This window comes from Megalops cyprinoides, chromosome 3 (assembly GCF_013368585.1).
Source record: "Megalops cyprinoides isolate fMegCyp1 chromosome 3, fMegCyp1.pri, whole genome shotgun sequence".
In the NCBI taxonomy this organism is placed as follows: Eukaryota; Metazoa; Chordata; class Actinopteri; order Elopiformes; family Megalopidae; genus Megalops; species Megalops cyprinoides.
The window spans coordinates 17,441,284-17,468,106 of NC_050585.1; the positions used below are offsets into that span (position 1 = coordinate 17,441,284).

At 43.7% G+C, this 26,823-nt stretch overlaps 1 protein-coding gene across 2 annotated transcripts in view; it reads left to right on the forward strand.

Moving 5' to 3' along the window:
* Positions 1 to 26,310, forward strand: part of LOC118774275 (contactin-5-like) — a 188,198-nt gene extending 161,888 nt beyond the window's left edge. Inside the window, exons 13-24 of one of the 2 annotated variants that reach the window (XM_036523499.1) lie at positions 2,566 to 2,693; positions 3,471 to 3,646; positions 7,384 to 7,504; positions 9,068 to 9,226; positions 11,781 to 11,930; positions 15,347 to 15,417; positions 20,442 to 20,676; positions 21,123 to 21,232; positions 21,794 to 21,980; positions 22,176 to 22,288; positions 22,746 to 22,914; positions 24,372 to 26,310. In XM_036523499.1, coding sequence (XP_036379392.1) covers positions 2,566 to 2,693; positions 3,471 to 3,646; positions 7,384 to 7,504; positions 9,068 to 9,226; positions 11,781 to 11,930; positions 15,347 to 15,417; positions 20,442 to 20,676; positions 21,123 to 21,232; positions 21,794 to 21,980; positions 22,176 to 22,288; positions 22,746 to 22,914; positions 24,372 to 24,487 — 1,735 coding nt within the window. In that variant the 3' untranslated portion in view covers positions 24,488 to 26,310. The remainder of the gene's footprint in view (positions 1 to 2,565; positions 2,694 to 3,470; positions 3,647 to 7,383; positions 7,505 to 9,067; positions 9,227 to 11,780; positions 11,931 to 15,346; positions 15,418 to 20,441; positions 20,677 to 21,122; positions 21,233 to 21,793; positions 21,981 to 22,175; positions 22,289 to 22,745; positions 22,915 to 24,371) is intronic. The other variant, XM_036523500.1, reaches the window with a different exon arrangement.
* Positions 26,311 to 26,823: the final 513 nt, after the last annotated feature.

The window sequence follows — 26,823 nt, forward strand, 5'->3', positions numbered from 1 at the left end:
ATGTTTCTTTCATTAAAGAAATCATTTTAATTAATTATCTGTAATATGCTCGTGCAGTAGCAGCCCTGATGTTCAGTTTTATTCAGATGCTGGGAGCAAATTGAATTTATTTCTGTCCATCTTCATATTGGAAGCAATTCACAATATCACATTCAGTGCATATCTGTATTTACACGCGTGACTTTCAATTCACTTTTGTATTTAAATAGACAAAAATACAAAGACAATAAACATACAAAAAAATTTCCCTGCTTTGAGGAGACTTGCCTTTTTTCCTCCCATTTCTTTGGTCAGGTTGCCTCATCTGCATATTCCGTGTACCTGCTGGTCCCTCTCTGAGTGTCCTTCTTCTTTCTGTGTCCTTGGTGGATGTGGCTCTGTCCTTAATTGGAAGACTCTCTCCTGGCTGTGGTTTTGCCCTGAACTTTCCACACAGCTGGATTTTTTTGTTCTTTATTGGGTCTGGACCTGCCAGCTGCTGTCTTCACTGTTGGATGAAGAGGCTTAGCAGGGTAGATGTGTAAACCAAACCGCATAATGCTGTCATACTAATTAACATGGGGAATTAGACTCTGTTTTGCTTTTGTTGTGATTTGCGTTGTTTTGGATGAAATTGAATTCTGATGAAAGGATTATGGCACTGTGTATCATGTACTATACCCTCAACACACACACACACACACAGTTTAAGTTATGTCAATTATTGAGTACATAAAGGCTTATATGAATATACTCAAAAGGAAGGCAGAGAGGATCCTAGGACTTGACCCAGATTAATTTCTTTAATAGAATGATTCTGCTCTCTGTTGTTAGAGAAATTGCCCTTGTCTTTTTATTTTGCATGGGGAGGAGCTCAAAGCTTCATGTGAATATTTTGAATTCAAATCCTTGACACTGCAGACCATTCAAGAAGCATTTGAGGGATGCTAAGGTAGATGCCAATTGCATTTCTCAGGGAGAGGCATTTATTTATATGGCTCTTGATCTGTTATTTTGGTTTGTGTTTGTATTGTCATTATGTGACACATTTCTCTTGCTAGTGCTGGAGGGCTTGTCTGGACTGTGTGATTTAACTTAATTGAAAACTGAAAAAGCTCTGCTGCATCCCAAACATGTCTTGGGAGAAAGTATATATACTTTATATATTTGGTTTGTTGGGTGATGATGAGTGCGCACTCTCTCATCAAGTCACCTCAGCCGCAGTGGCTCACACCACTATTCCCCTTACACTTTTGTGGTTGTTGGTAGTCACTGGGCAAACCTGCTGCACTGCTGTGAACCAGTGTTTTTTGTCATCAAATCAGCTTTCATGGTGCATGTTTCCGTTCATTAGTGGGAAGATCACAGAAAATCCATCCTTAACTTTAAGAACTGGTGATTTTTTGTATTCCCTATCACCCCTGTTGGCCATGTGACCACCCTGTCTTGACACATACATAGCTGTACACGCATTCATGCATACATAGCTGTTATTTGGCATTGCAGATATTGGTGTTTACAATAGCATTGGTGTTAATGTCAGTGTATTAATCAGGTATCAACATATGCATATATACATTTCTTTTCATGTATTTGTGTCTGAGTTAAATGTCATCAGAAAACAGACATTCAAAGATGTCTGAGAGAAAATGTGATGCTTCAATAGCAGACACACAAAAAATGGGGCACCTGGAAATATGAGTGAAGAGAAAGCCACAAGACAGCATGCAGGGGCTGTTATTGTGACCAGATGGCTTGATAGCTGACCCCATCACTTCTGTATACAGACTGACCTGCACCTCTGCTCTGATGTACCTGAATGAGACTGTCACTGTATGGATTTGATCACAGTTTGTCTCTGAGCACCACTGAAGCTTCTCTGAGAACTGTGTAAACATAATAAACCACTTTGTGTCCTTTCTCTTAAATGACACAGAGAACAGAGAACCGCATCGCATACAAACATAGCAGTCCTGCCCTTGCAGCTTACAGGGTCTTTTTTTTTTCAATAAAACAGCTAAACTGTCTGTTCTTGTCAGATTGATAGAATGAGGTTCATATTTATTGCTTTTGATGGAAGAGGTGGTTTCTCATTTGAATTGATATTCTGTTTACTTTCCTAAGGTTATGTATTTTTATTTTTAATTGGCAGGCCTCTTGATCTCTCATTGTGGGATATGCGATGTTCTTCTATTTAGTTTTTCTGAGTTTAAAGATATGTTTTTTTTTGTTTTTGTCTTACTGCAGCTATCAGTCTGTTTTTTCAGTCATATTACCAGCAAATTGGGTGAAGGACTCAACTTAGTGTGTTTCTTTGAATCGATTAGGAGACAAAGACTCCCCTGTTATTCTGTTTTCTTAAAGGATCAGAAACAGAGCACCCGACCAACTGCAGCCTCCACTGTGATTAATATTGTGCATTGTTTTTCCCGTCTGATTGATTACCCACAACACAGCGAATGATTTCTGTAAATGTCGTTTTAAAGAGCCAAACCCAAACACATTCCTGATTCCTTCTGCTCAAGAGAGCATTTATAATTTATACCTGTATTGATTGTTTTGTTTTCCCTTTCTTTTCTTGCACAGGATCTCAGTGCTAAGGAATAACACCCTGAGGATAGTGAACTCCAGTCGCGCTGATGAGGGGAACTACGTGTGCCGGGCGGAGAATAAATTCGGCATGGCAGAGATGACCACCGTACTGTGGGTGAAAGGTGTGTGGGGCCGTCAGGCTGGGCTTTGATTTTCAGGCAGATCAGTGCCACCCTGCTTCTCCCACCTCAGCCTGGGCTTTCTTGATATCGCCCTTACGAAAAATGAAACATATTTTAAGAATTGAGAAAATTGAGAAATATGTTTTTCAGCCCAAGACTATGTACTTAAAATGTATTAATGCAAAGCAGAAATATTTTGCAAACTGGCAATAATTTACATAACTTCAATATATTGATGGAGCTGAAAAATATATTCTCATTTTATTATTTTTTGTATGGGCTGGGTAAGAGGGAACTAGCAGTCATGGAGCAGGGCTTTTAACCCAGAGTCTGCAATACCCCTGTTTTTATCTAGTTCAGTTCCCAGGTGGGGCACTGCAAGGTGAGGTTGAGCAAGGTGTTTAACCTGAATGACCTCTGTAAATGCCCAGCTGTATAAACGGATAACATGTGGAAATGTAAGCTTTGTAATTTGCTCAGGACGAAGGAGCCTTTTAAGCAAATATGTTATTTAACACAGAGGACTATCAAAACAGTGCAGAGTTTGTGTCGCCACTTATTTGATGCTTCATAGAATCTCCACCTCTCAGTTAATAATTTTCTGCAGTGATCCAGTGATCTTTATTTTGCCACAATTCTGTGCTTTGATGGTTTCCAGCCATGGAAAAACAGAGTGTGGCATGACTGGGATGAGGCATGTATTTGACACCGTGCTTGTGCACATGCTGTGAGTTCGGAGGGGAGTGGGGCTCAGTGGTGTGGTGTTCGTGCTTCCAGAGGCCATGCGCGTGGAACTGACCCCGGCGCGGGTGGAGGTGACCGTGGGCGAGAGCGTGGTCCTCAGCTGCAAGGCCATCCATGACCCCTCGCTGGACGTGAACTTCCTCTGGCTGCTCAACCACCAACCCCTCAACTTCCAGCAGGAAGGGGGCCACTTTGAGTACATCAGGACAGTAAGTGCCCTCTCAGATTAAACAGCGTGTCAGGGCTTTCAATCATTCAGTTAAAATATATATCCTACTGTATGTATATCACTTAAAATGTACATCTCAGAATGTTGACATCATTTTTGGTGTTTCCTGGAAAAGGTCTGTAAGCATTTAGTGAAGTGCCCCAGGCAAGGCATTTGGCTGGAGGTATCAGATATTTAAAAATGAACTTGGTCGTCTTAAAGCCATTATGCCTAGGTTTTTTTTTTTGTTTGCCTACTAGAAATGCAATGAGGGTACATTGAAATGGCCATTTTTGTTAACAGATGCAATCAATATCATTGTAGGTCAATGCAGAATGCACTGTTCAAGTGTGAATCTGAATATCTTGGATTGCCACTGATTGGAATTCATTTTCGCATAGTTCCAGTGGGTGTAGAATAAGTGGCAGGCGTGTGTTACGTTTTAGTGCAGGGGGGATAGGAGAAAGGGTAAAAGTGTGAAGCCACCTGCAGGGTAGAGCCTCACTTCCTTATCTCTAAATAAAATGTTTGGCAATGTGACACATTGCAGCAAAATCCCTTGTTCAATTTTTAGAGGTCGTCAGCTTTACCCCGCCCACCCAGATGTTACCGTAATGAAGTGCCCAAAGCTGATCATGGAATCATGTTTATCGAAATATACACAGCGTTAAAGATAAGCCACCTTATGTTCCAGAGCCGTCGGAGGACTGATTTTCTCTTCTGTGGTGCAAAAGTGCCCAGCATGCGTAAGGCACTGAGGACAGATACAGCCGGGCTGCCAAAGCTGCAGGAGCCATCCAGCCTGCTTTTATATTATATCAGCTAAAATACAGCACTAAATTTATGTATCGACTTCTATCACCTTCAAAAAAATGCAACCAGCAGTGAAGTCTTTCTTCTTCCTTTGGTCCCTTAACGCAAAAAAAAAAAAAAAACATCATGTACTATAGCTCGCTATAGAATACATTACCGTTTCTAGCTGTCCCTGTATTTTAATAATGTCTTGGCAGACCTGTAGAGACACTGATTTGGTTCAGAGAGTAAGCCGCTTATGTGGATGTCAGCTATGTTGCAGGCCTTTGATGGCTTTCCCGTTGCCTGGGTGGGGAGATGAGCCTGTGTCAGGAGGTGGTGAGGCCCGGCTATAAAAAAAAAAAAATAGATTTGAGGAATAAAAAGCTCCATCTGCACCAGCCATAAATAGTCTCCTTTTGTACTGGAATGACAGGTTAAGAAAAAGGTGTTACATAAATTGGTCCCCCTCCACCGGCACGTGTTTGAGGTAGTGATCCTCAGCTGAGCTGAGCTTGGATGTCTCTGTGTCTCTGTGGGTACATCTGATGTGACCATCCCTGGGTGCTTGTTAACAGCTTTAATTGCACCCTCGCGGTGGCTGGTGATCTGCGCTACCACAGCTTTTGTCTGATGAACTGAGGGCCAGTTGCTGAAAAGTAGTAATTAGGAGCTCCAAAACAAATGTATAACACAGCAGACAGTGCGTAGTGTGGACTGCATTAACCCAAGCATACGCAGTAATGGACTATAGGAGCTACTGAATCTATGTTGCTCTGGTGTTTATTGGCCCAGTTCAGTCCTCCCTCCCTCCTGTGGAGGTACAGGTCATTCATCCGTATGAAATCAAGACACTTAAAACCACAGGAGTGACAGCACAGATCATTTCCAATTTGTCAGAGCCTACTAAGGCCAACCTGTGTTTAAGTTTTTTGAAAAAGACAACGATTTAGCATACAAGTGAGGACTTATTTATTTAATTAAGAACAAGGTAATATTACATATTCAAGATATTCAAAAACAGAAAGGCATATCATGAGCTCTGCTTGACATATTTTTTCCCGTATATATTTAGTTATGTAGTTATTCATTTAATTTGGACCAAGCAATATTAATTTATAATTTACCTAGTGTCAATGTAAAATAAATTAGATCTTAGTTTTACAGCTCAGTGCCAGCATTCATATAAATTGAAGTTTATCTTCAGTATAAAGAAATCTCTAAATTCACTTGAAGGACACGGTTTTTACTTGTCCTCACCAGATGCAGTCCTAGGCATCTCTGAGAACACAAGATATTGTAGTAAAACAGGTGAATTCTACTGTGAATTTTGTCCTCAAAAGCATTGAGAATGAGACATTGTCATGATAGGCACATGTGCTAGCATAGTAATGATTTCTGGATTTAGTGTAGTGGTGCACGTTTACTATGCTTTTTGGTCAGTGGTTCAAGACAAGGGAAAGTAATATCAACTGACTGCTAAAGCATACATATTTCATGAATCAGAGCATGTGAGAACTGCTTTAAGTAACTCAGACTTCTCGAGATGTAGAGTTCTTGCAGCTCTGCCTCAGTACGAGTTATATATCTGTATTCAGTATATGTGTGTGTGTGTGTGTGTGAGTGTTATTTCCTCATTCTTTAAATGAAAACAGTCTTATATAGAGACACTTACTTTTTTCACTTGTTTACATATTTGTTGAAGAAACTATAGTCCCATGAAGGAAACAAACTCTAGAGTAGCCAAAGTTTGACTGCGGCAAAAGATCTTTTTTATCCATAAGAACAGAAGCTGTACAACAGACAGAGGATTTTGTGGAATATTTCGTATTGAGCGGGCAGTGCCTGCAGGAGGAGTGATCCTAGAGGCTTCAAGGTTACACGTGCCTCTGTGGGCAGTGCTCTTATTCCCAGTCGTGCGGAGAGGCTCTGTCCAAAGGCCTTGCCCCTGCTTAGCAGCCGTGGCAGTCATGCAGAGTGCAGGTCCAGGGTGAAACTATCCGCAGCTTTTTTAACAGAAGTGGATTGCACTCTTTATTTCAGCCTGTAGGTTAACAAGTGAGGTGCTTAGATCAAAAGAATTTGTGAGAGTGCATTCTTTTGATCTGTGCTATGAATGTGCTATGCTGTGAATCAGCACCAAAAGAAATGCTACACTTTACTTTTCAAAATATGAAAACATCATGAATTTGAAAGAAAGAGCAGCTTTGTGTATTTTTTAGCTCACAAAAATAAACATTAGAATGCACAGTTATGTCCAAATGTTTTACCAATTCTTATTAATGGCGGGGTCAACTGCTCTTTGCTTTATCCACTAAGAAATCTTGGCATCTGTTCAATTAGAAAGCGCTGTGTCTTTAACTTTATGTAATAAGTTTTATGTTGTAAAATATAGTCTTACTTTGTATATGTGTAACATTATGAATTCAGCAGCCATTGCTTCTGTGTGAAAACACAGAAGTCCTCCAGAGCTTTGAATTGATGGATATGGTTCAAAGTGTAGCACCTGGGGAGATATTTCCACATGTTAAAAGAAATAACGGCTCTCAATCTTTGTCAGACCACTGGTTTTCTCTGCCACAGTCTGCGACTAGGCAGCTCGGAGCAGCAGTATCTCCTTGCCTCTCCTCATCCACAAACCCACACTATGTCTCTGCAGACACAGTAGGACGGCACAAGGAGCCAAACTCTGATTCACGTGTTTTAATTTTAATCAGCCGTTGCTGTAAACAGCTGCCTGTAGACCTCCAAACATCCCCTGTGCTGCCTGAGGCGTTGCTAGTTTCAGAAGAAAGAGGGAAGAGTACGGCACGCAGCTATCTGAACTGTGCAGGATTCCTTAAGCTGCAGTCGCCAGCGAATGTCTTCCAAGGCGTTGTTTTGGTCTGGTGGCGATGAACCAGCGGCGCTCTTATTTCTTAATTCCTCCTTCCTCCCGTCTTGCAGCAGTCTTCCACTGCCGACCTTATGATCCGGAGCATTCTCCTGAAGCATGCTGGGAAGTATGGCTGTCGGGCCCAGACCAGCGCCGATACAGTTTATGCGGAGGCTGAGCTTCTGGTCCGAGGTGAGCTTCTTATCGGCACCTAGTGGCTTGGAGACTGTGTGTGTGTGTGTGTGTGTGTGTGTGTGTGTGTGTGTGTGTGTGTGTGTGTGTGTCTGGGAGGGGGGTTGGTGCATGGTGTCCGGCTTCTTTAACATTCCCCACACCCAGCCCGTTCCATATGCCATGTGGGTGGGTTCCTTTTTTGCATCTGGCATCAGACTGTGCGCTTAAATACCTGGCTAGTCAAACATGATTTGCTAGAGACAGCCATGTCAGCAGGGAGACAAGGCCCCTGGCTTTGAAGAAAAGACCAGCCAGCTGCCTATCTGGAATGTCATATTGCCTCAGCATTTCGTGGCCAGACCCTGTTTGAAAACAGAACAGTATGCTGAGCTAACTGCTAAGATTAGAGCCCCATTTCATGTCATTGTGTGTGGGTGTGTGTGTGTGTGTGTGTGTGTGTGTGTGTGTGTGTGTGTGTGTATGTATGTGTGTGTGTGTGTGCACGCTTGTGTGCGCACGTGTGTGTATGTTCCAAAAACAGAGAGCTCTCTCAGTTGCAATGTTAATTATGCACTCTTCATCATCTCTGCATTTATACAGTGGTTCAGCTGGTTAATTGTAATGTGATGTAAATGGAAATAGCTAGGCTTTAGCCAACAGAATTAAACAACAGTTATAGAGGATGACTGGTTTTCCTGAGCAAAGGCAAAGGATTTTACTCGTGTTGATACGATGCTTGGAGTCTTAACACAAAGGCTTGAGGGCCTCCTCCGCTGTTCCCATGGTGACTCACATTGCATATTAATGTCTGTTAATGCAAATGTTCAGCACCTCTCCAGCGGTCACAGAACATTGGTTTTCATTAGGTATACCAGCTGTCAGCCTCTAATTTACAGCTGTTTCTTTCACACTCCTCACAGTAACAGATTTCACTTATTTCAGATGGCAGAGGTAAACATATGCTGTATGGTTTTAAACAGAGAAAGGTCTACCATACAGTCACATTCATTGTTGGTGTGCTTTCTCAGAACTGAAAAAACCAAACATGCTCATTATCCTTTTATCAGTTAGTAATCCTTGGCACGAGTTCAGTGTTTCTCAGAATCCTCTTAAGTGTGTCTTAGTTTGTTGGTTGGTTTTACTGTACTGAACACAGAGTGGATTTGTATACTGTAAGCACATTCTCTGTGTATTTTTTTTAAGTTTTTGCAGATGAAAAAATCTAACTCAAGTCACACATCCATCCCTTTTGTTGGATTAAATTCAACTATTTTATGGAAAGCATTTAATACTCTTGTTTTGAACCAATCCAAGCAAAAAGCATGTCTCTCGGCTGTTTGATTTGTTCCAACAAACACTGAAGTCTAGTAAAGGACTCAACACAAAAAACAGTGTCTCTGGATCCTTTCAACAAAGGTATAAAAGTTCAGCACCACTAGGGGTGATGAAAATGGAAGAGTCAAAGAATATGTTTTTATATATGTCCTTTTAGCACACAGCGAGCCATTGCCTTTGCCCAGGCGGCGTAGGGAGAGAGGCGTGCGATTCCCTCACTCTATCCGTGTTTGTCCTGCTCCCCAGGTCCCCCTGGGCCTCCCGGAGTTGTCATTGTGGAGGAAATCACAGACACCACGGCGACGCTGTCCTGGAGCCGCGGGGTGGACAATCACAGCCCCATCAGTGCCTACAATCTGCAGGCCCGGAGCCCCTTCTCGTTGGGCTGGCAGACCGTGAGGACAGGTAATCAATGTCGGAGGAGCTCACAGCCTCAGGGAGACCGCAGGGGAAACGACTCCCCTCGTAAGTGCAGGCCTCTGACAACCTCTCGAGTTAGTCCCAAACTAGCTGCCGCAAGGTCACAGCTGAAAGAGCAGAATCCGTAATGCGTTCCACAGGTGTTGTTGTGTTCCAGGCTTGCTTTGATATTCAAACATATTCATACTCCCAAAATCCCCACTGGCGAGTGATCTGAAAGGCGAATGTTTGACCCACCTAAGCCCTTCAATAAATCAGCACGGGAGTGTCTCCTTTCAAAGTTGCACAATGTCCACACAAGTGTGCGGAGTTTTATTTCAGCTTATGTACTCTGCTCAGAAGAGCTCAATAAAACTGTAATGAAGCTCCAAGTATATGTCATTGACCTTAATTATATGATTTTTTTCCCCTAAATGAGTTTCTTACTTAGAAGGAATTAAAAAGTGGATGTCTTCCTTTTTGAAAGGTGTAAAGCAAAGTATCTTCAGCTGCAGCTCTTTTGGGTCTGACAGAAGATTAATGGCTTTATTTTGTGTACCTTGACAGTAACACCATCAATTCTTAGCTTTCAATGTCAGGGTACAATGGCTTGCTAAGCACGTGTAATCTGTTTGAATACTGCAAATACGATAAGGGTAATAGCAAAGTTTAGGACTCGATAATAGCTCAGCTCTTTGGATGAATGAGTCACCTTCCCCACTTATTCCACTTACAACAGCTCCGGTCAATGACATACAGCTCAATAATGTACAATTAAGGCCCCTGCGGCACGCGACACGGTGAGCACATAGAGATAAGCATACGGAAACAAACTGAGGGGTGAGAGGGGTTTAGTCCAGCTCACCGCAAACACAGTTATCAGCTTATATTTGAAGAGCTGTCAGGTTGACAAACTCCTACATATTCCGGTCAGCAACCGTGATCTGCCTTGCTTGGCTGTATGCGCGTAACTAAATAATTACAGAGAAAGAGTCTGCTGCCATTTTAAATGTTCCAGGTATCTATTAATGAATGTGCAATTCTGTCAGTGTATTGATTTCATTCAAAATTTAAATTAGTTTTAGTTTGCTGTCACACTTATAAAACATGTTGTTGATATGTCATGTGTGTACAGGCTGTGGAGACAGCACATTTGCCTGGAATTGCAGGACTGCTGATGTTTATTGCAGCTGCCTTTCTCAGCACTGGACCCAGTCATATGTTAGGCTTGATCACCCAGTACAGCGCAGGAGTGTGAGGTTGAGGGGTTACGTGCATGCCCCCCCCTACCGTCACCACCACCATCACCCCACGCCCCCTACACACCAACCTGATGTGGAACCCCTCAGGCCAAGGATCTTGTGCTCTACCTTTGAATTATCGCACCCCTCGCTGTGCCACGACAACGAGATAAGATGGGTGAGAATAGAGAGAGAGAAGAGGCGCTCATTATCAGCACTGACTAGAGCTGACCCACAGCCCCAATTACCTCCCCTGTGTGCGTCCTCTCTGGAGTGCACCCTGCCTCCCTGCGTAAATAGCACAGATGGCACCATGGCAGCGAGTGACGTGTCAGTATGCTGAACCAGAATTTTTTGCAGGAAGCCAAGTGAACGCGTTGCATCTTTTCTTTAGCTGATGCTCTTATCCAGAGCAGCTTAGAAAGCTTGCATGCCATCTGCTTGTACAGCTGGATATTTACTTAAGTAATGCAGGTTAAGGAGTCTGCTTGAAGGTCCCATCAGTGATTCAACCCAGCAACCTCAGGGTTAAAATCCCTGCTCCTTGCAACTACGTCGTACTGTTAGGAGAGGAAGCAGGCAGACACAGAAATGAGAGCAGTGTCTCCCAGGATGCCGGAGGGTGGGGGCCTCACGCTGTTGGAAGCAGATTGCCTGGCTGTCCCGTGGCCGCAAGCCCTCAGCTTCAGTCCACAGTCTGTGAAAGCAGAGAGTCTGTCGAAAGGCCAGAGCTGAATGTAAATTACACCCGGTCAAGTGAAAGTTAGAGAGGCGGAGCATGCGATGTACGTGTCGGCTGTGTAGCCGTCTGCCTCAGTTTCCACTCTCCGTCTTTGTCTTTGAAGCTGGGCACCCCTTCAGTGCACCAGCTCTCTTTACATATCACTGATGCAACACATGTCATTTGCTCCCTTACAACGCAGTTATATAACAAAGGGAAGTACGTGTCCAGAGTAGTGAAACAATTTTAGTGCTACATACAGTATATGTGTGTGTGTCCGTGATTTGTGTGTATATGTGTATGCCCACGTACGTTACAGTATTTCTTTAAAAAAAAAATTCTTTTATTTCTTAAAAAAAATATTAATTTATTTTTTTAACTGGTTGAGTTCAGACCTACCTTGAGCTTGAATAATGTTGATATTTAGGCCTATGCAGCAAAACTAATTGCCAATTTCTGAACTCTTGGTGCTAAAAACTGCGAAAATGCACAAAGCCATATTTTCATAATGGTGTCTGCAAAGTATCTGAAAAGTGTTAAAAATGTCTGTGACTCTGTGGCACCTGTGATGATGAGGGGGTTCCTCTGGTATTTCCAGATCCTGAGCCAGTGACCGGGGACATGGAGTCAGCTATGGCAGTCCAGCTGAACCCCTGGGTAGAGTACGAATTCCGGGTGGTGGCCAGCAACGCCATCGGGACAGGGGACCCCAGTTTACCCTCAAGGGTGGTCAAGACTAAGGAAGCAGGTACTGCAGTTATGAAGGTCCTGTTATCTGGAGGGGGAAGGGAACAGGTGTGGCTGTAACTGATGGTTATTAAGTAAGAGAAAATAACCTTCATCCTCAGAACATCTGGCTTTTCTGTATCACTGTACCCCTTTTCATTTTCCCCGTTTTAGAACTGGGAAGAGAGTGTCTAGGTTCTCATTAAGGCTCATTTGACACCATCTCAAATCAAGCCATACAAAATCACCTTAGCCTTGCTGTGACTAAAGAAATATTCACATTTAAGCCCTACAGTACAACAGCAGTCACTTCCAAACAACTTAGTTAAACCTAGATTTTAATTTTGCATGGAAATTTAAGCAGGAATCATCAAGGGCTGCTATTAAACGTAATTGCTACTTTTACAAATGTCACTCGTGTACTGATGTTAATGAGGTGCAAGCGTGGAATAATTCAAAATAAGAGACACTCATCTCCGTGTACATCCGCTAGCACTGGTATTTTGCTGTCGCTGAGCTACTTGTTTAGAATCCATACTTAACACCTGCCCACCTTCTCAAAAGCTTTGAATAGATGTCACTCCATTCTCTGCATTGTCACATGCTGTCAAACGCCACCACACGACAAATGTATTCTTTTTGTTCCATGCTGCTTTTATAGGTCTCTGGGACTGAGCCCTTTTTTCTCATAGGTGTATTGAATATTTTATTGACTTCAGTTCTGAATTCATTTAACATTTCCCTCTGTGCCCACAAGCCTACAGGGATTTGAGCATGAATGTTTTACATGAACTTTCTTACACACATATCTGCTTTCCACTGTAATAGGATAGATTGCAAAGAAATATATGCATTCAACCCTGACACAACTGTGGTGGAATTGTGAATGTATCGCAGCACATTCAGCATGTCTCAGCACGTACATCTAATTGTGTTCAGAGCATTAAGGGAATATAATAAGCAGGGAATTTGTCATACAGTAGCTGCGAAAAGACACCGCAGGAGCATGTGTTTTCGGTGTGGTTTTACAGTAATGATGCTGTTCTCGTTGAATAATGGCTGCTGAGGTGTTTGATCATTTTTGATTTCCCAGAAGGAGCACAGGTTATCAATCTCCTCTGGCCAATTTAATCCTAAAGGCTCAAGTAATAGTAAAGGGCCAAAACACTTGGAAGGCCAGTCAGTTGATCCAGCTACAGCTAAGATATTGTTAACTACAGTTGTGCCATTCTTTATCTCTTGCATACACTCACTTGTAAATTCACACTTTTGATGATATTGCAGATTATTAAAATGACAAATACAAATACCTGATATTCTCATGAGCAAGTGTTTGCTCAGCGGAGTGCAGTGGTTGTGGAGCTTCAACAGAGCAAGATACTTAGCCATCTACATGGGTAAGTACAACCACCTAGAGAACTAGTGTGTAAATATGAGACTATTGGTTGTACTGAATGTCGTGGCTAGAAGAATTTGAAAACAGGATGTCTGTCTATCTATATAGCTGTAGTAGATATGGACAGTTAACTGCTCAAGAACTAGGAGTTAGTATCACACTCCTTAGAAATTACACTATGTGATAGCCAGAGAGCCATAGAATCTTGATAGAAGCTAACATTATCCAGGTAGCTCAAGAAACAAAAGTAAATTAGAATCCAAGTCAGATTATTATCTACAGTAGCTGCCATTTCTCTGACTTTGGCTCAACCACCAGTGGAAGAGAAAGTACAAGTGTTCAATGATGTGACACATACAACACAATGAACAACCAAGCCTCTGAAAGTTACTGACACACAGTAATGTATCACTGTGTGAAGGTGTGTAGATGTAGTTATGGCCATTTTTATAAGTAAACGTTGTTGATAGTTGTTCAGGCAGTGAGTTTTCTGACTTGTACAGGAGTAGCTACCCAAGGCAAAGTACCAATCTCTCATGATCAGTTTCCATCCCAACTTTTTCAGCCACGTATGTTTATTCTCTGTGTACAAATGAATGTGAAAAAAAAAACCCTTGTTCGACCAGGCTGCATTCCAAACACAGCCCCAGCTGTCAACAGCTCTTACATTTTTAATTGGTGGAGGAAATGAAACTGAGCCGCTTACATGAATATAAACATGTGGGGTGTTTGAGCCGGGGCAGTCAGGCTTCTCACGCCCGGAGGCCAGGCAGCTGGGGCATTATCTATTCATGTAGAGAGCACATGGTGCTGCCTTGATTATATGGACACTTACATGGTCACTCACACCAACTACTCACTTCCCTGCAGGAGTACACTGTGAAAACAGCACAAAGGTCAAAGGGCATTCTATTAGTTGGCTCTATTTCCAGCACCTCTTTTCCTTTAACCCCCCTGCTTTTGTACATGCGCATATTCACCTCACCTTATACAGTATGTGTCAGACATGTCCACAGCACTGACCTTTCATGTTTTTTTTTCATTAAGGTCCTTATAATTTAATTTGTTAAGTTTGCATGTAGTTACTTTGTTTTATATTAGGAGTCATTTCAATCTGCAAGTGTTTTGTCCTTAACACGGAGAAAGCATTTAAGGAAGTGATGCTTTCTTTGGCTTCCAAATCTGTGTTTACTCTGAGGGAATATCCGTGTGAGACAGCCAGCACTGAGAGAGATTTGCCATAAACCCAGGACACAATTCAGAACGACTTATGTTACCTGGATTCCAAGCACATAGTCCAGAAATGACACTGATCTTCTGTTAATGTTGCTGTAAATTGCTGTTGACAAGACAATCTATATGACATAGTTTTCCTCATCATTTCATTCTGTTACCAAATCTAGGCACAAGAATTGATGTATTTTTGCCACATCTGGAGATCAGACACTCACATGATAGACTATGCAATGCTGTGGTTCATCAAGAGAAAAAAATTGCTATTCAAAAGAAGTCTTGTCGGTCTTCTTAACCCAGCAGTGTAATAGTTTGCATGTCATTCAGTGCGAGCGCTGAGAAGCAGCACAGGTATGGCCATGAGCAACGTCTTGAACACAAATGAGCAAATGAGCACAAATGAGCATGCGCACAAATTACACTGTAATTAAACAAGCTTCCAGAGCAATTAGGGATATGGCAACTAATTGGCATCACAAAATCTCTGTGTAAATTAACTCTAGTACTGTAACTGAAAATCTTAGATTGTACTGCAGCATCTGATATCATTCATGTGGCCTCTCTTCAGTGGGGAAATGGTCCAACGCAGGTCAAATTCAGTGGTCAGTGATGTTCAGAAAAACAGAAAAAACAGAAACGAAACATACTGAGCTGCTTGCCTACTTAGCTCAAAGTCAAGGGCAGTGAATAAAGCCTTAGTGCAGGCGCGGACATGGAGCTGTTTTGACAGGACAGTGCCGATGGTCAGGCAATACCGGGGAGTTGTGTGACGGCTGTGTGATAGTGTTGTTTTTGTGTGTGCCCCTCAGTTCCTTCGGTGGCCCCAGCGAACGTCAGCGGAGGGAACGGCCGCAGGCACGAGCTGGTGATCTCATGGGAGGTGAGGTGTGCGTGACGCTGGCCACCGGCAGCAGTGACAATGTCACCGAGGCCCTTACTGTCAGGCCCCGCATGCTGGCACCACACCCCGAACAAACTTTGAGGATGTGGTGCCACTGCTTGCGTTGGTGGGAGGCCTGGCCTTCCTCACAACCTCAGGCCTCACCTTTGGGTGGGTTCTGTGTTTTACTGTTAACTGGGGGAAAGGATTTGACGCCAAATGACAATTCTGTGCAATATGCTAATTTTCAGTGTATGTGTAAGGACTCAGGCAGGGACTCAGTCGCAGACCAAGAGAGCTTCAGGTTGCAGGCGGGTTTATAATGACGGCAGGAAAGTAGCGAAACCAAAAGCAGGCAGGGTCGAAAACCGGAAGGCAGTCCGTGGACAAAAACAGGGTCAGTAACAGAAGCAGGCAGGATCAGGAACCGGGCAGGCAAACAATCAGGCAAAGGGACAAAACGGCAGGCAGGAAACGAAGACGAAGGGCAGGCAGAGTCAGGCACGGAGAATACAGAAATCCAAAAAACTGCGGGAACAAAACAGGTACGAAAACGCTGAGACGAACTGGCAAACAAGACAGGAACAAGCAGGGTAGAAATAGGGCTGGGCTGATGAGGAGATGAGATGCAGGTGAGCAGGCAGGCAGGTGAAGGTAATGGGGCAATCAGGTGGGCGGGGACCAGGCGGGGAGCGGGGCAGGGCTGGAACACAAGGAAAAACAAAAGCACATGGACAGGGAAAAACAAAAACACCACAGCTAGGAGGGCGGAGCCCTGACAGTATGGGTTGAATATGTTATTGTATATTGCATTATATTTTGTAAGATTTGTCCCATAAATCAATGTGTCACTAGAAAAAAGCATCTGACAAAGAAGGTCTACACACACACACACACACACACACACACACACACACACACACACAAAAGACACTTTGAATTCAAAGACAAATTGCATTGTATATTGAAGATGGAGATTTGCCGAATCTATTGTGCATTCCCTCACATATGGGGCTGTGAATTATGGAAAGTGTCAGTCTTCAATTGATCCCATAAAAGCCAGGATGTTGAAGAACATCTGTTAGTAATCGCACTCTTTACGACGCCTGTGCAAAACAGAATCAATCTCCCACCATGGCAAAAAGGGATATTGCCAGGGAACTTTAGCCCATGGAGAGGAGCCTCATCGGCATTGTACATTGTGCTGGGGATATCATGGTGAAGATGTGGGCCATAAATGAACAATGCTGGCTGATTTAAAATGAGGGCAGTTAAAGGTGCTATTATCTGGGGAGGAGGGAACAGATGTAGCTGTAACCGATGGTTATTTTTTGTGGTTATTAAGTTGGGAGACCCAACTGTCACTGGGAAAATAACCTTCATCTGAAGTGAACTCTACTTTGGTGTGGCATTATGGGGAAAAAAAAAAACATTCCAGATGGGGCGATTGCGGGTGTTGTTGATCTGCGTTGTTCATTAAACACAAGACAAAGCATTACAGTGGGTATAGAATAAACATCATTTTAATAGCCTCTGTATCTATTGTGACAGTTCAATTACCAGGAGCCATAACAGCATGCTCAACAAGCAGCAGCAGTACCAAATACAGCCCATTGAGCGGCACTTCAGCCAGTGAGAAAACCCACAATCCAGCTATATTACAATCTGTGCTTTGGGCAGTCGACTGCACATTTTTTCTTACCCACCTGTACTATACATTTTACAATTAGAATGAGATTAGCTATAGTGTGCATTCACCATGATTTTAGGAGAGGTGTGAATCAGCAGTAGCTGAAACACAATTACGAATACATTTTATGTTACTGAGTCCAAGCAAAAAGCAAACAGAGTGGAGCCCAGGGTTTTTTTTTCTGACACAGACACTAATTTCCTCATATTTGCATAGACTAATGCTACAAATTCAATCATTAGTGTTACTTGATAAGTCAATTATCTTCACAAATTATGATTAATGGCAAAGTCCATGACTCGCTGGTAACAATAAATGAATGAGACCTAGGATGGGCCGGTAATCAAACGATAAGGCAGTGATTGATTGGAATAGTTTCTAACCCTAACTATGGTTCTTAACATGCTCTGGCAACTTTGGATTGAAATGATAGTGTTTTATTCTCGTTTTGTCTGCTCTTTCTAAATTGCAGTGGCCGGAAATTCATTAGCATGTACTGCAACACATGGCAACAATTCAAAATTCATGGTCCATCTGCTGCATGGTGGGATATCGGAGGATAACCTGGACTAACCACCCCCCCCCCCCCAAAAAAATAAATGTCATTTAATCTCAAGCCATTTAGTCTTGCATTTGGCTAAATGAATCAGCTGTAATGTAAATCTTTGATCAATGGAGACGAGTATTGAAGGAGACGGCACAGGAAGGCGTTCTCTCCTCGGTAGTCTGAGGGTGCGGGCGGGCGGACGGCCGCTCTGCTTCTCCAATCAGCCCCGGGCATCTCTGCCTCCAGCACAGCCCTGATTACCAGGCAGGACGGATGGCTGTGCTGTGCACGCTCGCCCGTCCGTCTCATTACCGTCGCTGACGAGAGATGACGAGCAGGCTGTTGAAGTGGCCCTCTCCGCCACCGCAGAGTGCGGCGGGTCGACTGCCGTCTGGGGGGTCGGGTGGCCCTGTCTCGTAGCTGCCATTACCCAAGCGGCTAATCCCATAAACATCCATTCCTCTCCGTTTTGCTGCTTAACTAGCCACTCCGGCAGGACTGCAGTCAGGCACCCTCGGAAAAGCACAACCAACTCCGATAATTAGAGAGTGATGGAAACTAATTTGTTTCCAAGGAACGCATCCACTTACATGAGTTAATTAGAGGGTTGCGGTGATTCCTCTGGGCGGAGTTCAGGGTTCGAAACTGCCTACATCTACAGCCACCCTTCCTGAGGGCACGGAGGCATGAGTGACGTAATTCAAGGTGAGGGCTATTATTTGGAGGCTGGTTCAAGGCACTCGATTTGCTGTATGACACACAGGCTAGCTGCCAGAGAATGGAGGGAGTACAGGTGTTTTTCTTTTATTAGATTTGCCCGGGATTTAATGCCGCCTGCACACATTTTAATTCAATTTCCCTCTCGCCTAATAAATTTCAGCCATATCCAATAAATATGGTGCAGGTGTCCAAGGCAGGCCTGGCTTCACCCCTTTTCAGTAAAACCGAGCCTGCATCCATGGCAACAAGTCTAGTCCCATAGTCCTTCTATGTCATTAATCCACCCATTAATGATGGTTCATGGCCATCTGGTGAGAAGCAAAGATTACAGTTCTGAAAAGTTCATTTTCATTGAAATTTGTGTTGCTGTTGTCAGCTTTCAGATTAGAAAAACGGCAACTGAGACTTCAAAATGCATAGATTACTCATCCCAAATGGCTCTTGCAATGGAAGTTTAGCAGTAGTTCAGAGAAACTGAAGGCAATTTCTCTGAACATTTGTTTGCAATAATTCCAACTGGAAGGGAAGGATTAATTAAAGACACAATCCTCTGTGGCCTCCAGAGACACTGTCAGACTACAGATGACAGCAGACCTTATTGTTCTGTGATGAAACCTCCCTCACAGGCTTAAGGCATATACTGCATACATGGATATATCACTTGAGTGCTCATACATATACTGAGCCTATTTCCTTCTAAAGGACCTTCCAAGTATCCCGGCATGAGTTATGTGAACGATTCAAGCCAAATTCGTGTTAAACTGAATTTTGCATATGCTGTTACCACAGATAATGTTACAGCTCAACAAAGCCAGTAGTGTTTTAATGCACTTGGTGTGATTTATGTGGAATAATCGCATATTCAAATGCACTCATGGTCATGGCTGGAGGAGTATAATTTTCACAAGTGGTTTATTTTATGCGGATTTTAATCATGAAATTTAAAAACCCCCAGCACAAATGTGAGCCCGCTCGATGAAAACCCAGCTTTAGCAATATGTCACCATCCATTCCTGGCCATTTAATACGTTATTCCCTCATAATGATAGGCACAAATCATCAGCAATACTGTTTAAAAAATCATTAAAATGTAAATCCCGAGCTTTGTATTATGCAACATATCACAGCCCAGAGGTTGCTGTGGAACATTTTGCTGAAAAGAATACAAGGCATGTGTTGGGTTATGCAATTAGCATCCATTGCACAGAAACACGGCCCCTGCATTGAAACGGCCTTCAGATTGGAGGGCAATATTTTTGTCCCCAGTTGAATAAATTGTAGTTACAAGTGGCAACATGGTAAATCAGGAGTCTGTGTATTGCCTAGAGAATTGTAGGTGACTGGATTTTTAAGTGGAAGAAGTAAGGTTGAGTTGCAGTTACTTTTAGCTGTACTCAGTCACTGGGTCACAGGTAAAGCAAGTTCAAACCATCCATCGGTCTTGCAGCTTTTCATTCCAGTCTGCCCTCCAGTGCTTACGGCAAGGCCCTCTTAACCACCACCTGTCTGTATATTAATTTTCCACTGTTTGATTTATTGCATGCTCAAATTATAATCAAATATAAAGTAGCATACATTATATACAAGGAGACTACAATGTGATGGAATGGCAGTCATAAATCTGCTGATGGGATATCATATGCATAGCAGCAAATTTAACCACTTAGGAATCATTGATGTATATGCTTCTGTATTATATCTAAAAAGAGAGTTATATATCCCTTTATATTATTCACATCTTATTCAGGCAAATTCAATGCCTAAATATGATATTTGAATAATTTGCTGATTACTGTCACATTTTCACACAATTGACCTCGAAAAGAACTGGAGCATAGACAATAACCTATAAGCGTGCAGCTGGTAACTATGCTGATCATATGTCTTGTGTCTCCAGTGTTTCAAAGATAAGGTGTACATAAAAAGTGCCAATAAAGTGCATGGCAGGTAAAAGAAATGTGTTTAACTAAGAGGTCCAGAGACTGTAGTGCAGGCATCTTAAGGTAAAATAAAGCGCTCCATTCTTTTCTTTCTTGCTTAAAAGTGACAGTCCCTCTCTGCTTTTAGCCGGTGTCAGAGGAGTTTCAGAACGGGGAGGGATTCGGCTACATTGTGGCTTTCCGTGCCAACGGGACACGAGGCTGGAAGGAGAAGATGGTGACGTCCGCTGACTCCACCACCTTCAAGTACCGGGATGAGACCTTCCCACCCCTCACCCCCTTCGAAGTGAAGGTGGGCGTGTACAACAACAAAGGGGACGGGCCATTCAGCAAGGTGGTCACCGTCTACTCCGCAGAGGGTGGTAAGGGCTCCCCCAGCCTCAGTTTGCTTCCAGCCATGATCTCTCACGATGCCGCCGTATAAAGATCCCTGCTGTGCCCCTGCTGCTGATAAGGCTGCTCAGCTCTATCCTGTGAAAGAAGTTGTTTTTTTTTTTCTTTATTTTACATGATCCACACCATGATCTTCTTAAGTGTGCTGCAGATGGTTCAGAGCAAAACTGGTCTACTCCGCCATGCTCAGTGTGAGTTATTCGGACTCAGTGAGATCATGGCGGCATCGTTTCCAGGGAAACGCGTATTCTCATTACCTCTCATGTCTCACCTACTATAAATCGTTTTTTTTTTTTCTTTTCTTCATTACTACTGGGTCGTCTAGGCCTGCTGCCCCTCCATCCCCGGTGCTCACCTTGCTATGTGTGGAAAAGGAAGTGTGAGTATTTTATTTTTTGTTGTTCTTTTGCCACAGAGCCCAGGGAGGCTCCTACTGAAGTGAAAGCTGCCAGTTTGTCCTCTTCTGAGATCCAAGTCGACTGGAGACCCCCAAATCCAGGTCCGGGGAGACCCTGGGGGTATGAGGTAAGGGGTATGCATGTGTGTGTGTGTGTGTGCCTGTGTGTGTGCATCAGGCATGCATCTGGTGTTGGTGTATGTGTCTGTGCATGCTTTTGTTTATGTGTGTGTGTGTGTGTGTGTCTGGGTGTGAATTTGGGTGCGTGCGTGTTTGCTGAGGTGAGACTAAGAGTCTGACCCAAAGGGATGCAGACCTGTCGATACGATGTTCAGCCTCTGTAAAGAACAATAGAGGAATACCACCAGTCCACCCTCAGAGAGCAATTTGCTACTGTATTGTACTATGACAGACACTGCAGAAACAGATATGTAAGCAACAGTCCCGAGCTTTTAGGCTCACCAACTGTTTTTTTAATATTTTAAGGCATATTTAATAATATCAGTGTGCTCATATATTGTGATTGTGATTCTGTTGTGTCGTGGTCAGAGTTAATGAATGCTTTAGCAGGCATGCTTTGAAGGCCAGTGTAAACACACACTGTCTGGGCTTGTTGAGGTTTGTCACTGTTCATGTATGCACAGGTAAGAGTGCCAGGTAAGTTGAACTGTTTTTGCCATTTGTGACAGGTGAACTACTGGAAAGATATGGAACAGGAGGAGTCTGGTGTGAAGATGAAAACTCCTGGAAACGAGACATCCATCTTACTGACCGGGCTGGAGGGAAACACCCTGTATCACATCACTGTGAAGGGCTACAACAACATCGGCCAGGGCCCCACCAGCAGCGCCGTGCGTGCCAAGACCAAGAAATCCCGTGAGTCCATCGTCACATGCTCACAGCGTTAGTCTAACGCTACAGAAACATCTAACGCTACAGCTTAACTCCTTAGTGCCACCCGTCCTTGACCCAGGTGTGAATGTCATTCCCTTTGATTGGGCTCTACTGTCTGCATGTATTAGGAACTGATGAATCCCCTCTCATTTTGCTGGTCTTGTGTTCTCCCCTCAGCGCCCAGTCAACCTCCCAGCAACCTCATGTGGATCCAGGATGGGGACAACGTGTCTTTAGGGTGGGAACCGGTCAAATCGCTGGACAATGAGTCTCACGTCATGGGATATAAGGTGAGCACACCCCTTTCAGATGGTCATGCCTATGCCATTTTCAGCCTGTCTATTCCAACCAGCATGAAGCAATGTTACTCAGAAACACCTGGAGTTGATACAAACTCGACTTTATATACCTTTCACGTACCTTTCATATCCCTCTACAATAGTTTCCCATTGATTCCATACGGCTGGCCAAAAAAACAAAAAACATACTTGTTAATAACATTGTAGTATGTTATTATATGTAAATAACATAATAAATTGAGCATATGTTTTCTATCAGCTGTTTTTGACAACATGTATATGTACAGCAAAATATACACTACAGCACAGATCACATAAATATGGGTCTATAGCCCTTGCACTCATGTAATTTTCTTCAACCCCCAAAAATCAATTTCTGAAGCATGGATCTTGTTACCCAGAGGTCATTCGACTTTACACCAATGGGGTTCTGCGATTGACTCTGCAGGTGTTACTGCGTCAGGAGGGGCGGAGCCACAGCCAGGTGATCGAGACCCACAACCCCTCGGCAGTCCTGTCACTGACGGAGGGGGGCACCTACATCATCGAGGTGCGGGCAATCAGCGAGGGTGGCGAGGGCACGGCCAGCGCTCAGATCCGAGTGCTCACCTCCTCAGGTGAGAGGGCCCGCGGGACGCCGCGGCGTCGCGCCGTCACTCCCCGCCTCTATTCTCATCCCGACCCCAGCACCCCTGGCCCCAGGGAGACGCTCTCACACACTCAGAGAGCGCAGAGAACACCACTTCCTGCTCTGTCAATCAAAACGCGGGTGTCTGACACTTCTGAGACAGCGCGCCATTCGGGGGTTGGATCTGCGATTAGAACGCATTTGCGCGCCGTCAGGAGGTGAGACTCGTATCTGTGTCTCCTGAAGGAAGCTTGCTTTCCCCGCGACTGACATCTAACATCAGGGTTGCTGTTCACTGACATCTCAGAGGTCAGCACAAGATGTCGACTGCAAGGGAGCCGAAACTCTCCTCGCATCAGACAGTCATAAAGCACACGTTAGGTATTGTTGAAAATAGCATTCTTAGAACTGGACATGAAAAGCAGACATGCTTGTTTGGGTAATACTTGGAAATGCTATTCGTTTGAAAACATCAGAAACATCCCATTCCTGCACCTGCTATTTTGTACATGACTGATGCATCAAGGTTCACATTTTCACAGTCAGACAGTGCTCATCATTTATAAATGAGTGGCTAATGGACAAACACAGAGATTGCTGCTATTACGGTCCACGTCAGCTCTGACAGATCTCAAACCCTATCACATGGTTAATTAAATGTTTACCAGCTTTTTTTTTCTTCTTTCATTGTACACACTCAAGATAATAATTGAGTTACCACAGCTGTTGCAGAGCCGGGTTGCCATTACTTAATACTCTTTTAATTAACACCTTGGCACACACCTACATGGCTCCACAGCTAATTAAGTTTGCCTCTACACTCAGATGACTAGATGAATTTAGTTTGCCATTATTCTTATAACAGCGCTAGCAAGTTGTTTAATGCAGACACGCCTACATCACTTTTGTCTTAAGACAAACTCACGGAAGTCGGTTTTCGGTCCTGTCTCACCACCGAAGGTCATTCACACATTTATATACATTGATTGCATTTAATTTATGTACGTGGTAGCATCAGGATTTGAGCATGTGGAGCTGTATAACACAGCTTATCTGTCCTTAAATTGCTCAAGAGTGGCACCTGTTAATGATACAGATATGTCTTAATATTAGTATATTGATAGTGTTCTGATACTCATGAAAGTTGGTGTACAGACAGAAGACCTTGACAGGTTCACCAAGTACCAGCCATAAAGCTTTTAAATAGTAATGAGAAATGGATGTTGTGCAAAACTGTGTAAAAATATGTAAAAATTAGCAGCATGCTGTCATGAGGTATTCTTGTGGTCAGTGCAATGTCTGGAATTGGTCTGGCATTTCTTTAATGAGAGACACAGATATGTTCATGTTTTAGTGAACTGCTTATCCTTGCGATCTCTGTTGCTGTGAGACAACACTGTAATGGCAGGGCACTGTCCCTCTCTTGTCTCTGTCTTGTGTGTCCAGGCGTCCGGGCGAAGAGCGGTCAGCCCTCTGCGCACAGCTCCTCGTGGGGCTCGTTACGTCATGGGGGGGCCGCGCTGCTGCTGCTGGCTGCACTGGTGCCTTTAGCTCCCTGGTGAGGCCACAGGCCCCTGCCCCACTCCCCCCTCGCCCGCCCCGCGGGAGCCAGACTTCTCTCACACACACAGGCGGCTTGCTTGGCCTTATCCCGTCGACAGAGCCCACGGCCTGCCGAAACGGACAGCTTTCTCCCCAGACAAGGATGGTCTGAAATATGCATTTCTTTTTTTTTTCCCCTTTTATGATTTGGACTATTTTTTTCAGAAGTCATTGTAGTATCGTACTGTACGTTGTGCAGAGAGAGTGGTTTGTTCCTCTTGCCGAGGCCTCCGTGTACACACCACCGTCTAACAACTTCCAGAAGGTTCACCTAGTTCCAGAGAAAAAAGGACTATTAATCTGCAGTGGCTCTAAAACAAGGACTTCTTCAAGATGGTTCTGTGTCAGACATTTGCGTTCTTTTGCCCCTCCCTCAGCTGCCCAACCGACAAACGCAGCAAAAACTCTGTAGAGTTAAGTGCATTGTTTTCTTATTCACAAAAGACAGTTTTTTATAGTATGAGAGTCTTACTATTTCCAGATCTGCTTTTTGTACTTTGTGTTACCTTTAGAAAAAAAAAGTGGCGTATGTGTCGAGGTTTCTGTTTTGCGGTAGCCAGCAAAGATACCAGGAGAAGGGTGGGGAGGGTGACGGTCGAGAGCGATAGCTGACAGGCTCTTACCTGTAGTGCCCAAACACATCATTAGACAATGACAAAAATGACTCTGTGGCGTGACAAAATAAATAAATGTGATGTATATTTTTAATGGCTAATGGTCTGTCTGCTCATTAAGAAGGAAATGAAAGTGAGAACAACACCAGGTGACGTGTACATATTTATATGTGACTCCATTAACCTGAGCCATCCAATTGCATTTAAGACCTCTGTGATCCATATTCATTCATGTCAAGCTACTTTTCAGCTGTGGTGCTTATTTGTGTCTCTAAGGTCAATAGAGGGGTAAGTAAAGGTACGTTTTAATTGTGCAGTCCAGTCAATTGAAACAAGCACCATCTTTACCAATCAGCATCGACATTACAGAGAGCATGTTCTTAATAACTGCAAATCCTTGTTCCATCCAGTTTTTTAACTGTAAGACTTTCTCCTAGATAATCCATGCTGCATTTGCCTTTTCTGTGCAAGGGAATAAAGGGATGAACGAAACTAATGTCCTCTCCTTTGCAGTTATCCCTGTGTGCCGTACCTGGCGCCTGCTTGACTCTCGTAAAATTGCCTCTGAGGCTTGATGAAAGCTCAGCCAGGGTATCACGCTCTTATCGCATGCCTCTTATCATTTTGCCCCCAAAAATCCCAGTTCCCAGCTGGGTGTCAATCAAAATTAATTTGCCACTGGAATAATTAATGGGAGAGCGAAGCTACTAAATAACCCTGAAATAACACCAGCGCCATTGCCTTGCCTCAGCAGGCCTCACCATGAATAATAATTTTTTTTTAAGTTTTCTGTTTGCCCCACATTTTAACTAGTTCCCCGGGTGCTGCTGTAGACTCAGCAGCTGATCGGCTGGCCCGTTCAGGTGGGACCGCAGGCTGCCACTGCGGAAAGACCAGAGACGCCGCTATGCTGCCGTAATGCGATGTAATGAAAGCGGCGCCGCTCGGAGCCATGCCGCAGCACAGCGCGCTGTCCTCATGGCCTTCCACTGTTGCGTTAATTGAAAGTCTGGGCTATTTACGAAATGCATTATCTGGGATGAATAAAGAGCCATATATATGCACACACCCCCTCAATACCCTTCATTCTGGGCCAAAAAAAAATACTTTTTCTCTCTAAGTGCCGTTGTTTTGAAGGACGTTGTCTCAGCCCCGCCCGCCCCATTGCCTTTGCACCCGTGGTAGTGCTCCCATATTTAATTACTCAAACCTGTCCATGTCGTCGCAGCTGATTTATGCTGATGGTTTATGTGCCTTGCGATGGGACCTATTTGGTTCAGAGAGCCAGGAACTCTATCAGCGTTTCAGCGCTGTGCTCCCCTCTCAGATCCTGCCAGATAAAGTTGGTGGAGGTGGAGGTGGGATGTAACATCTGCATCATCAATGTAGGTCACACTTTTTGAGGGCAAATATCTGTATAGTACAGGTTTTTTGCTATGTAAATCTGTAAATATGTACTGTAATATTGCTGTGAAACTGCAGTACATATTGTTAGCTACATAAGCTTATTGCATTAGGGTTAGGGTTAGGGTTTGGTTAAGGTCTGGGAAATTTGACTGGGGTAAAATTAGGATAGGAATTTGAGTCAGAGTAAGGGGCACAGGTAGGGTTTTTAGGGCGATGTTACTGATGTCAGAATGTTTCTCAGGTTAGGTTATTAATGGTATTATTAGTGTTATTAA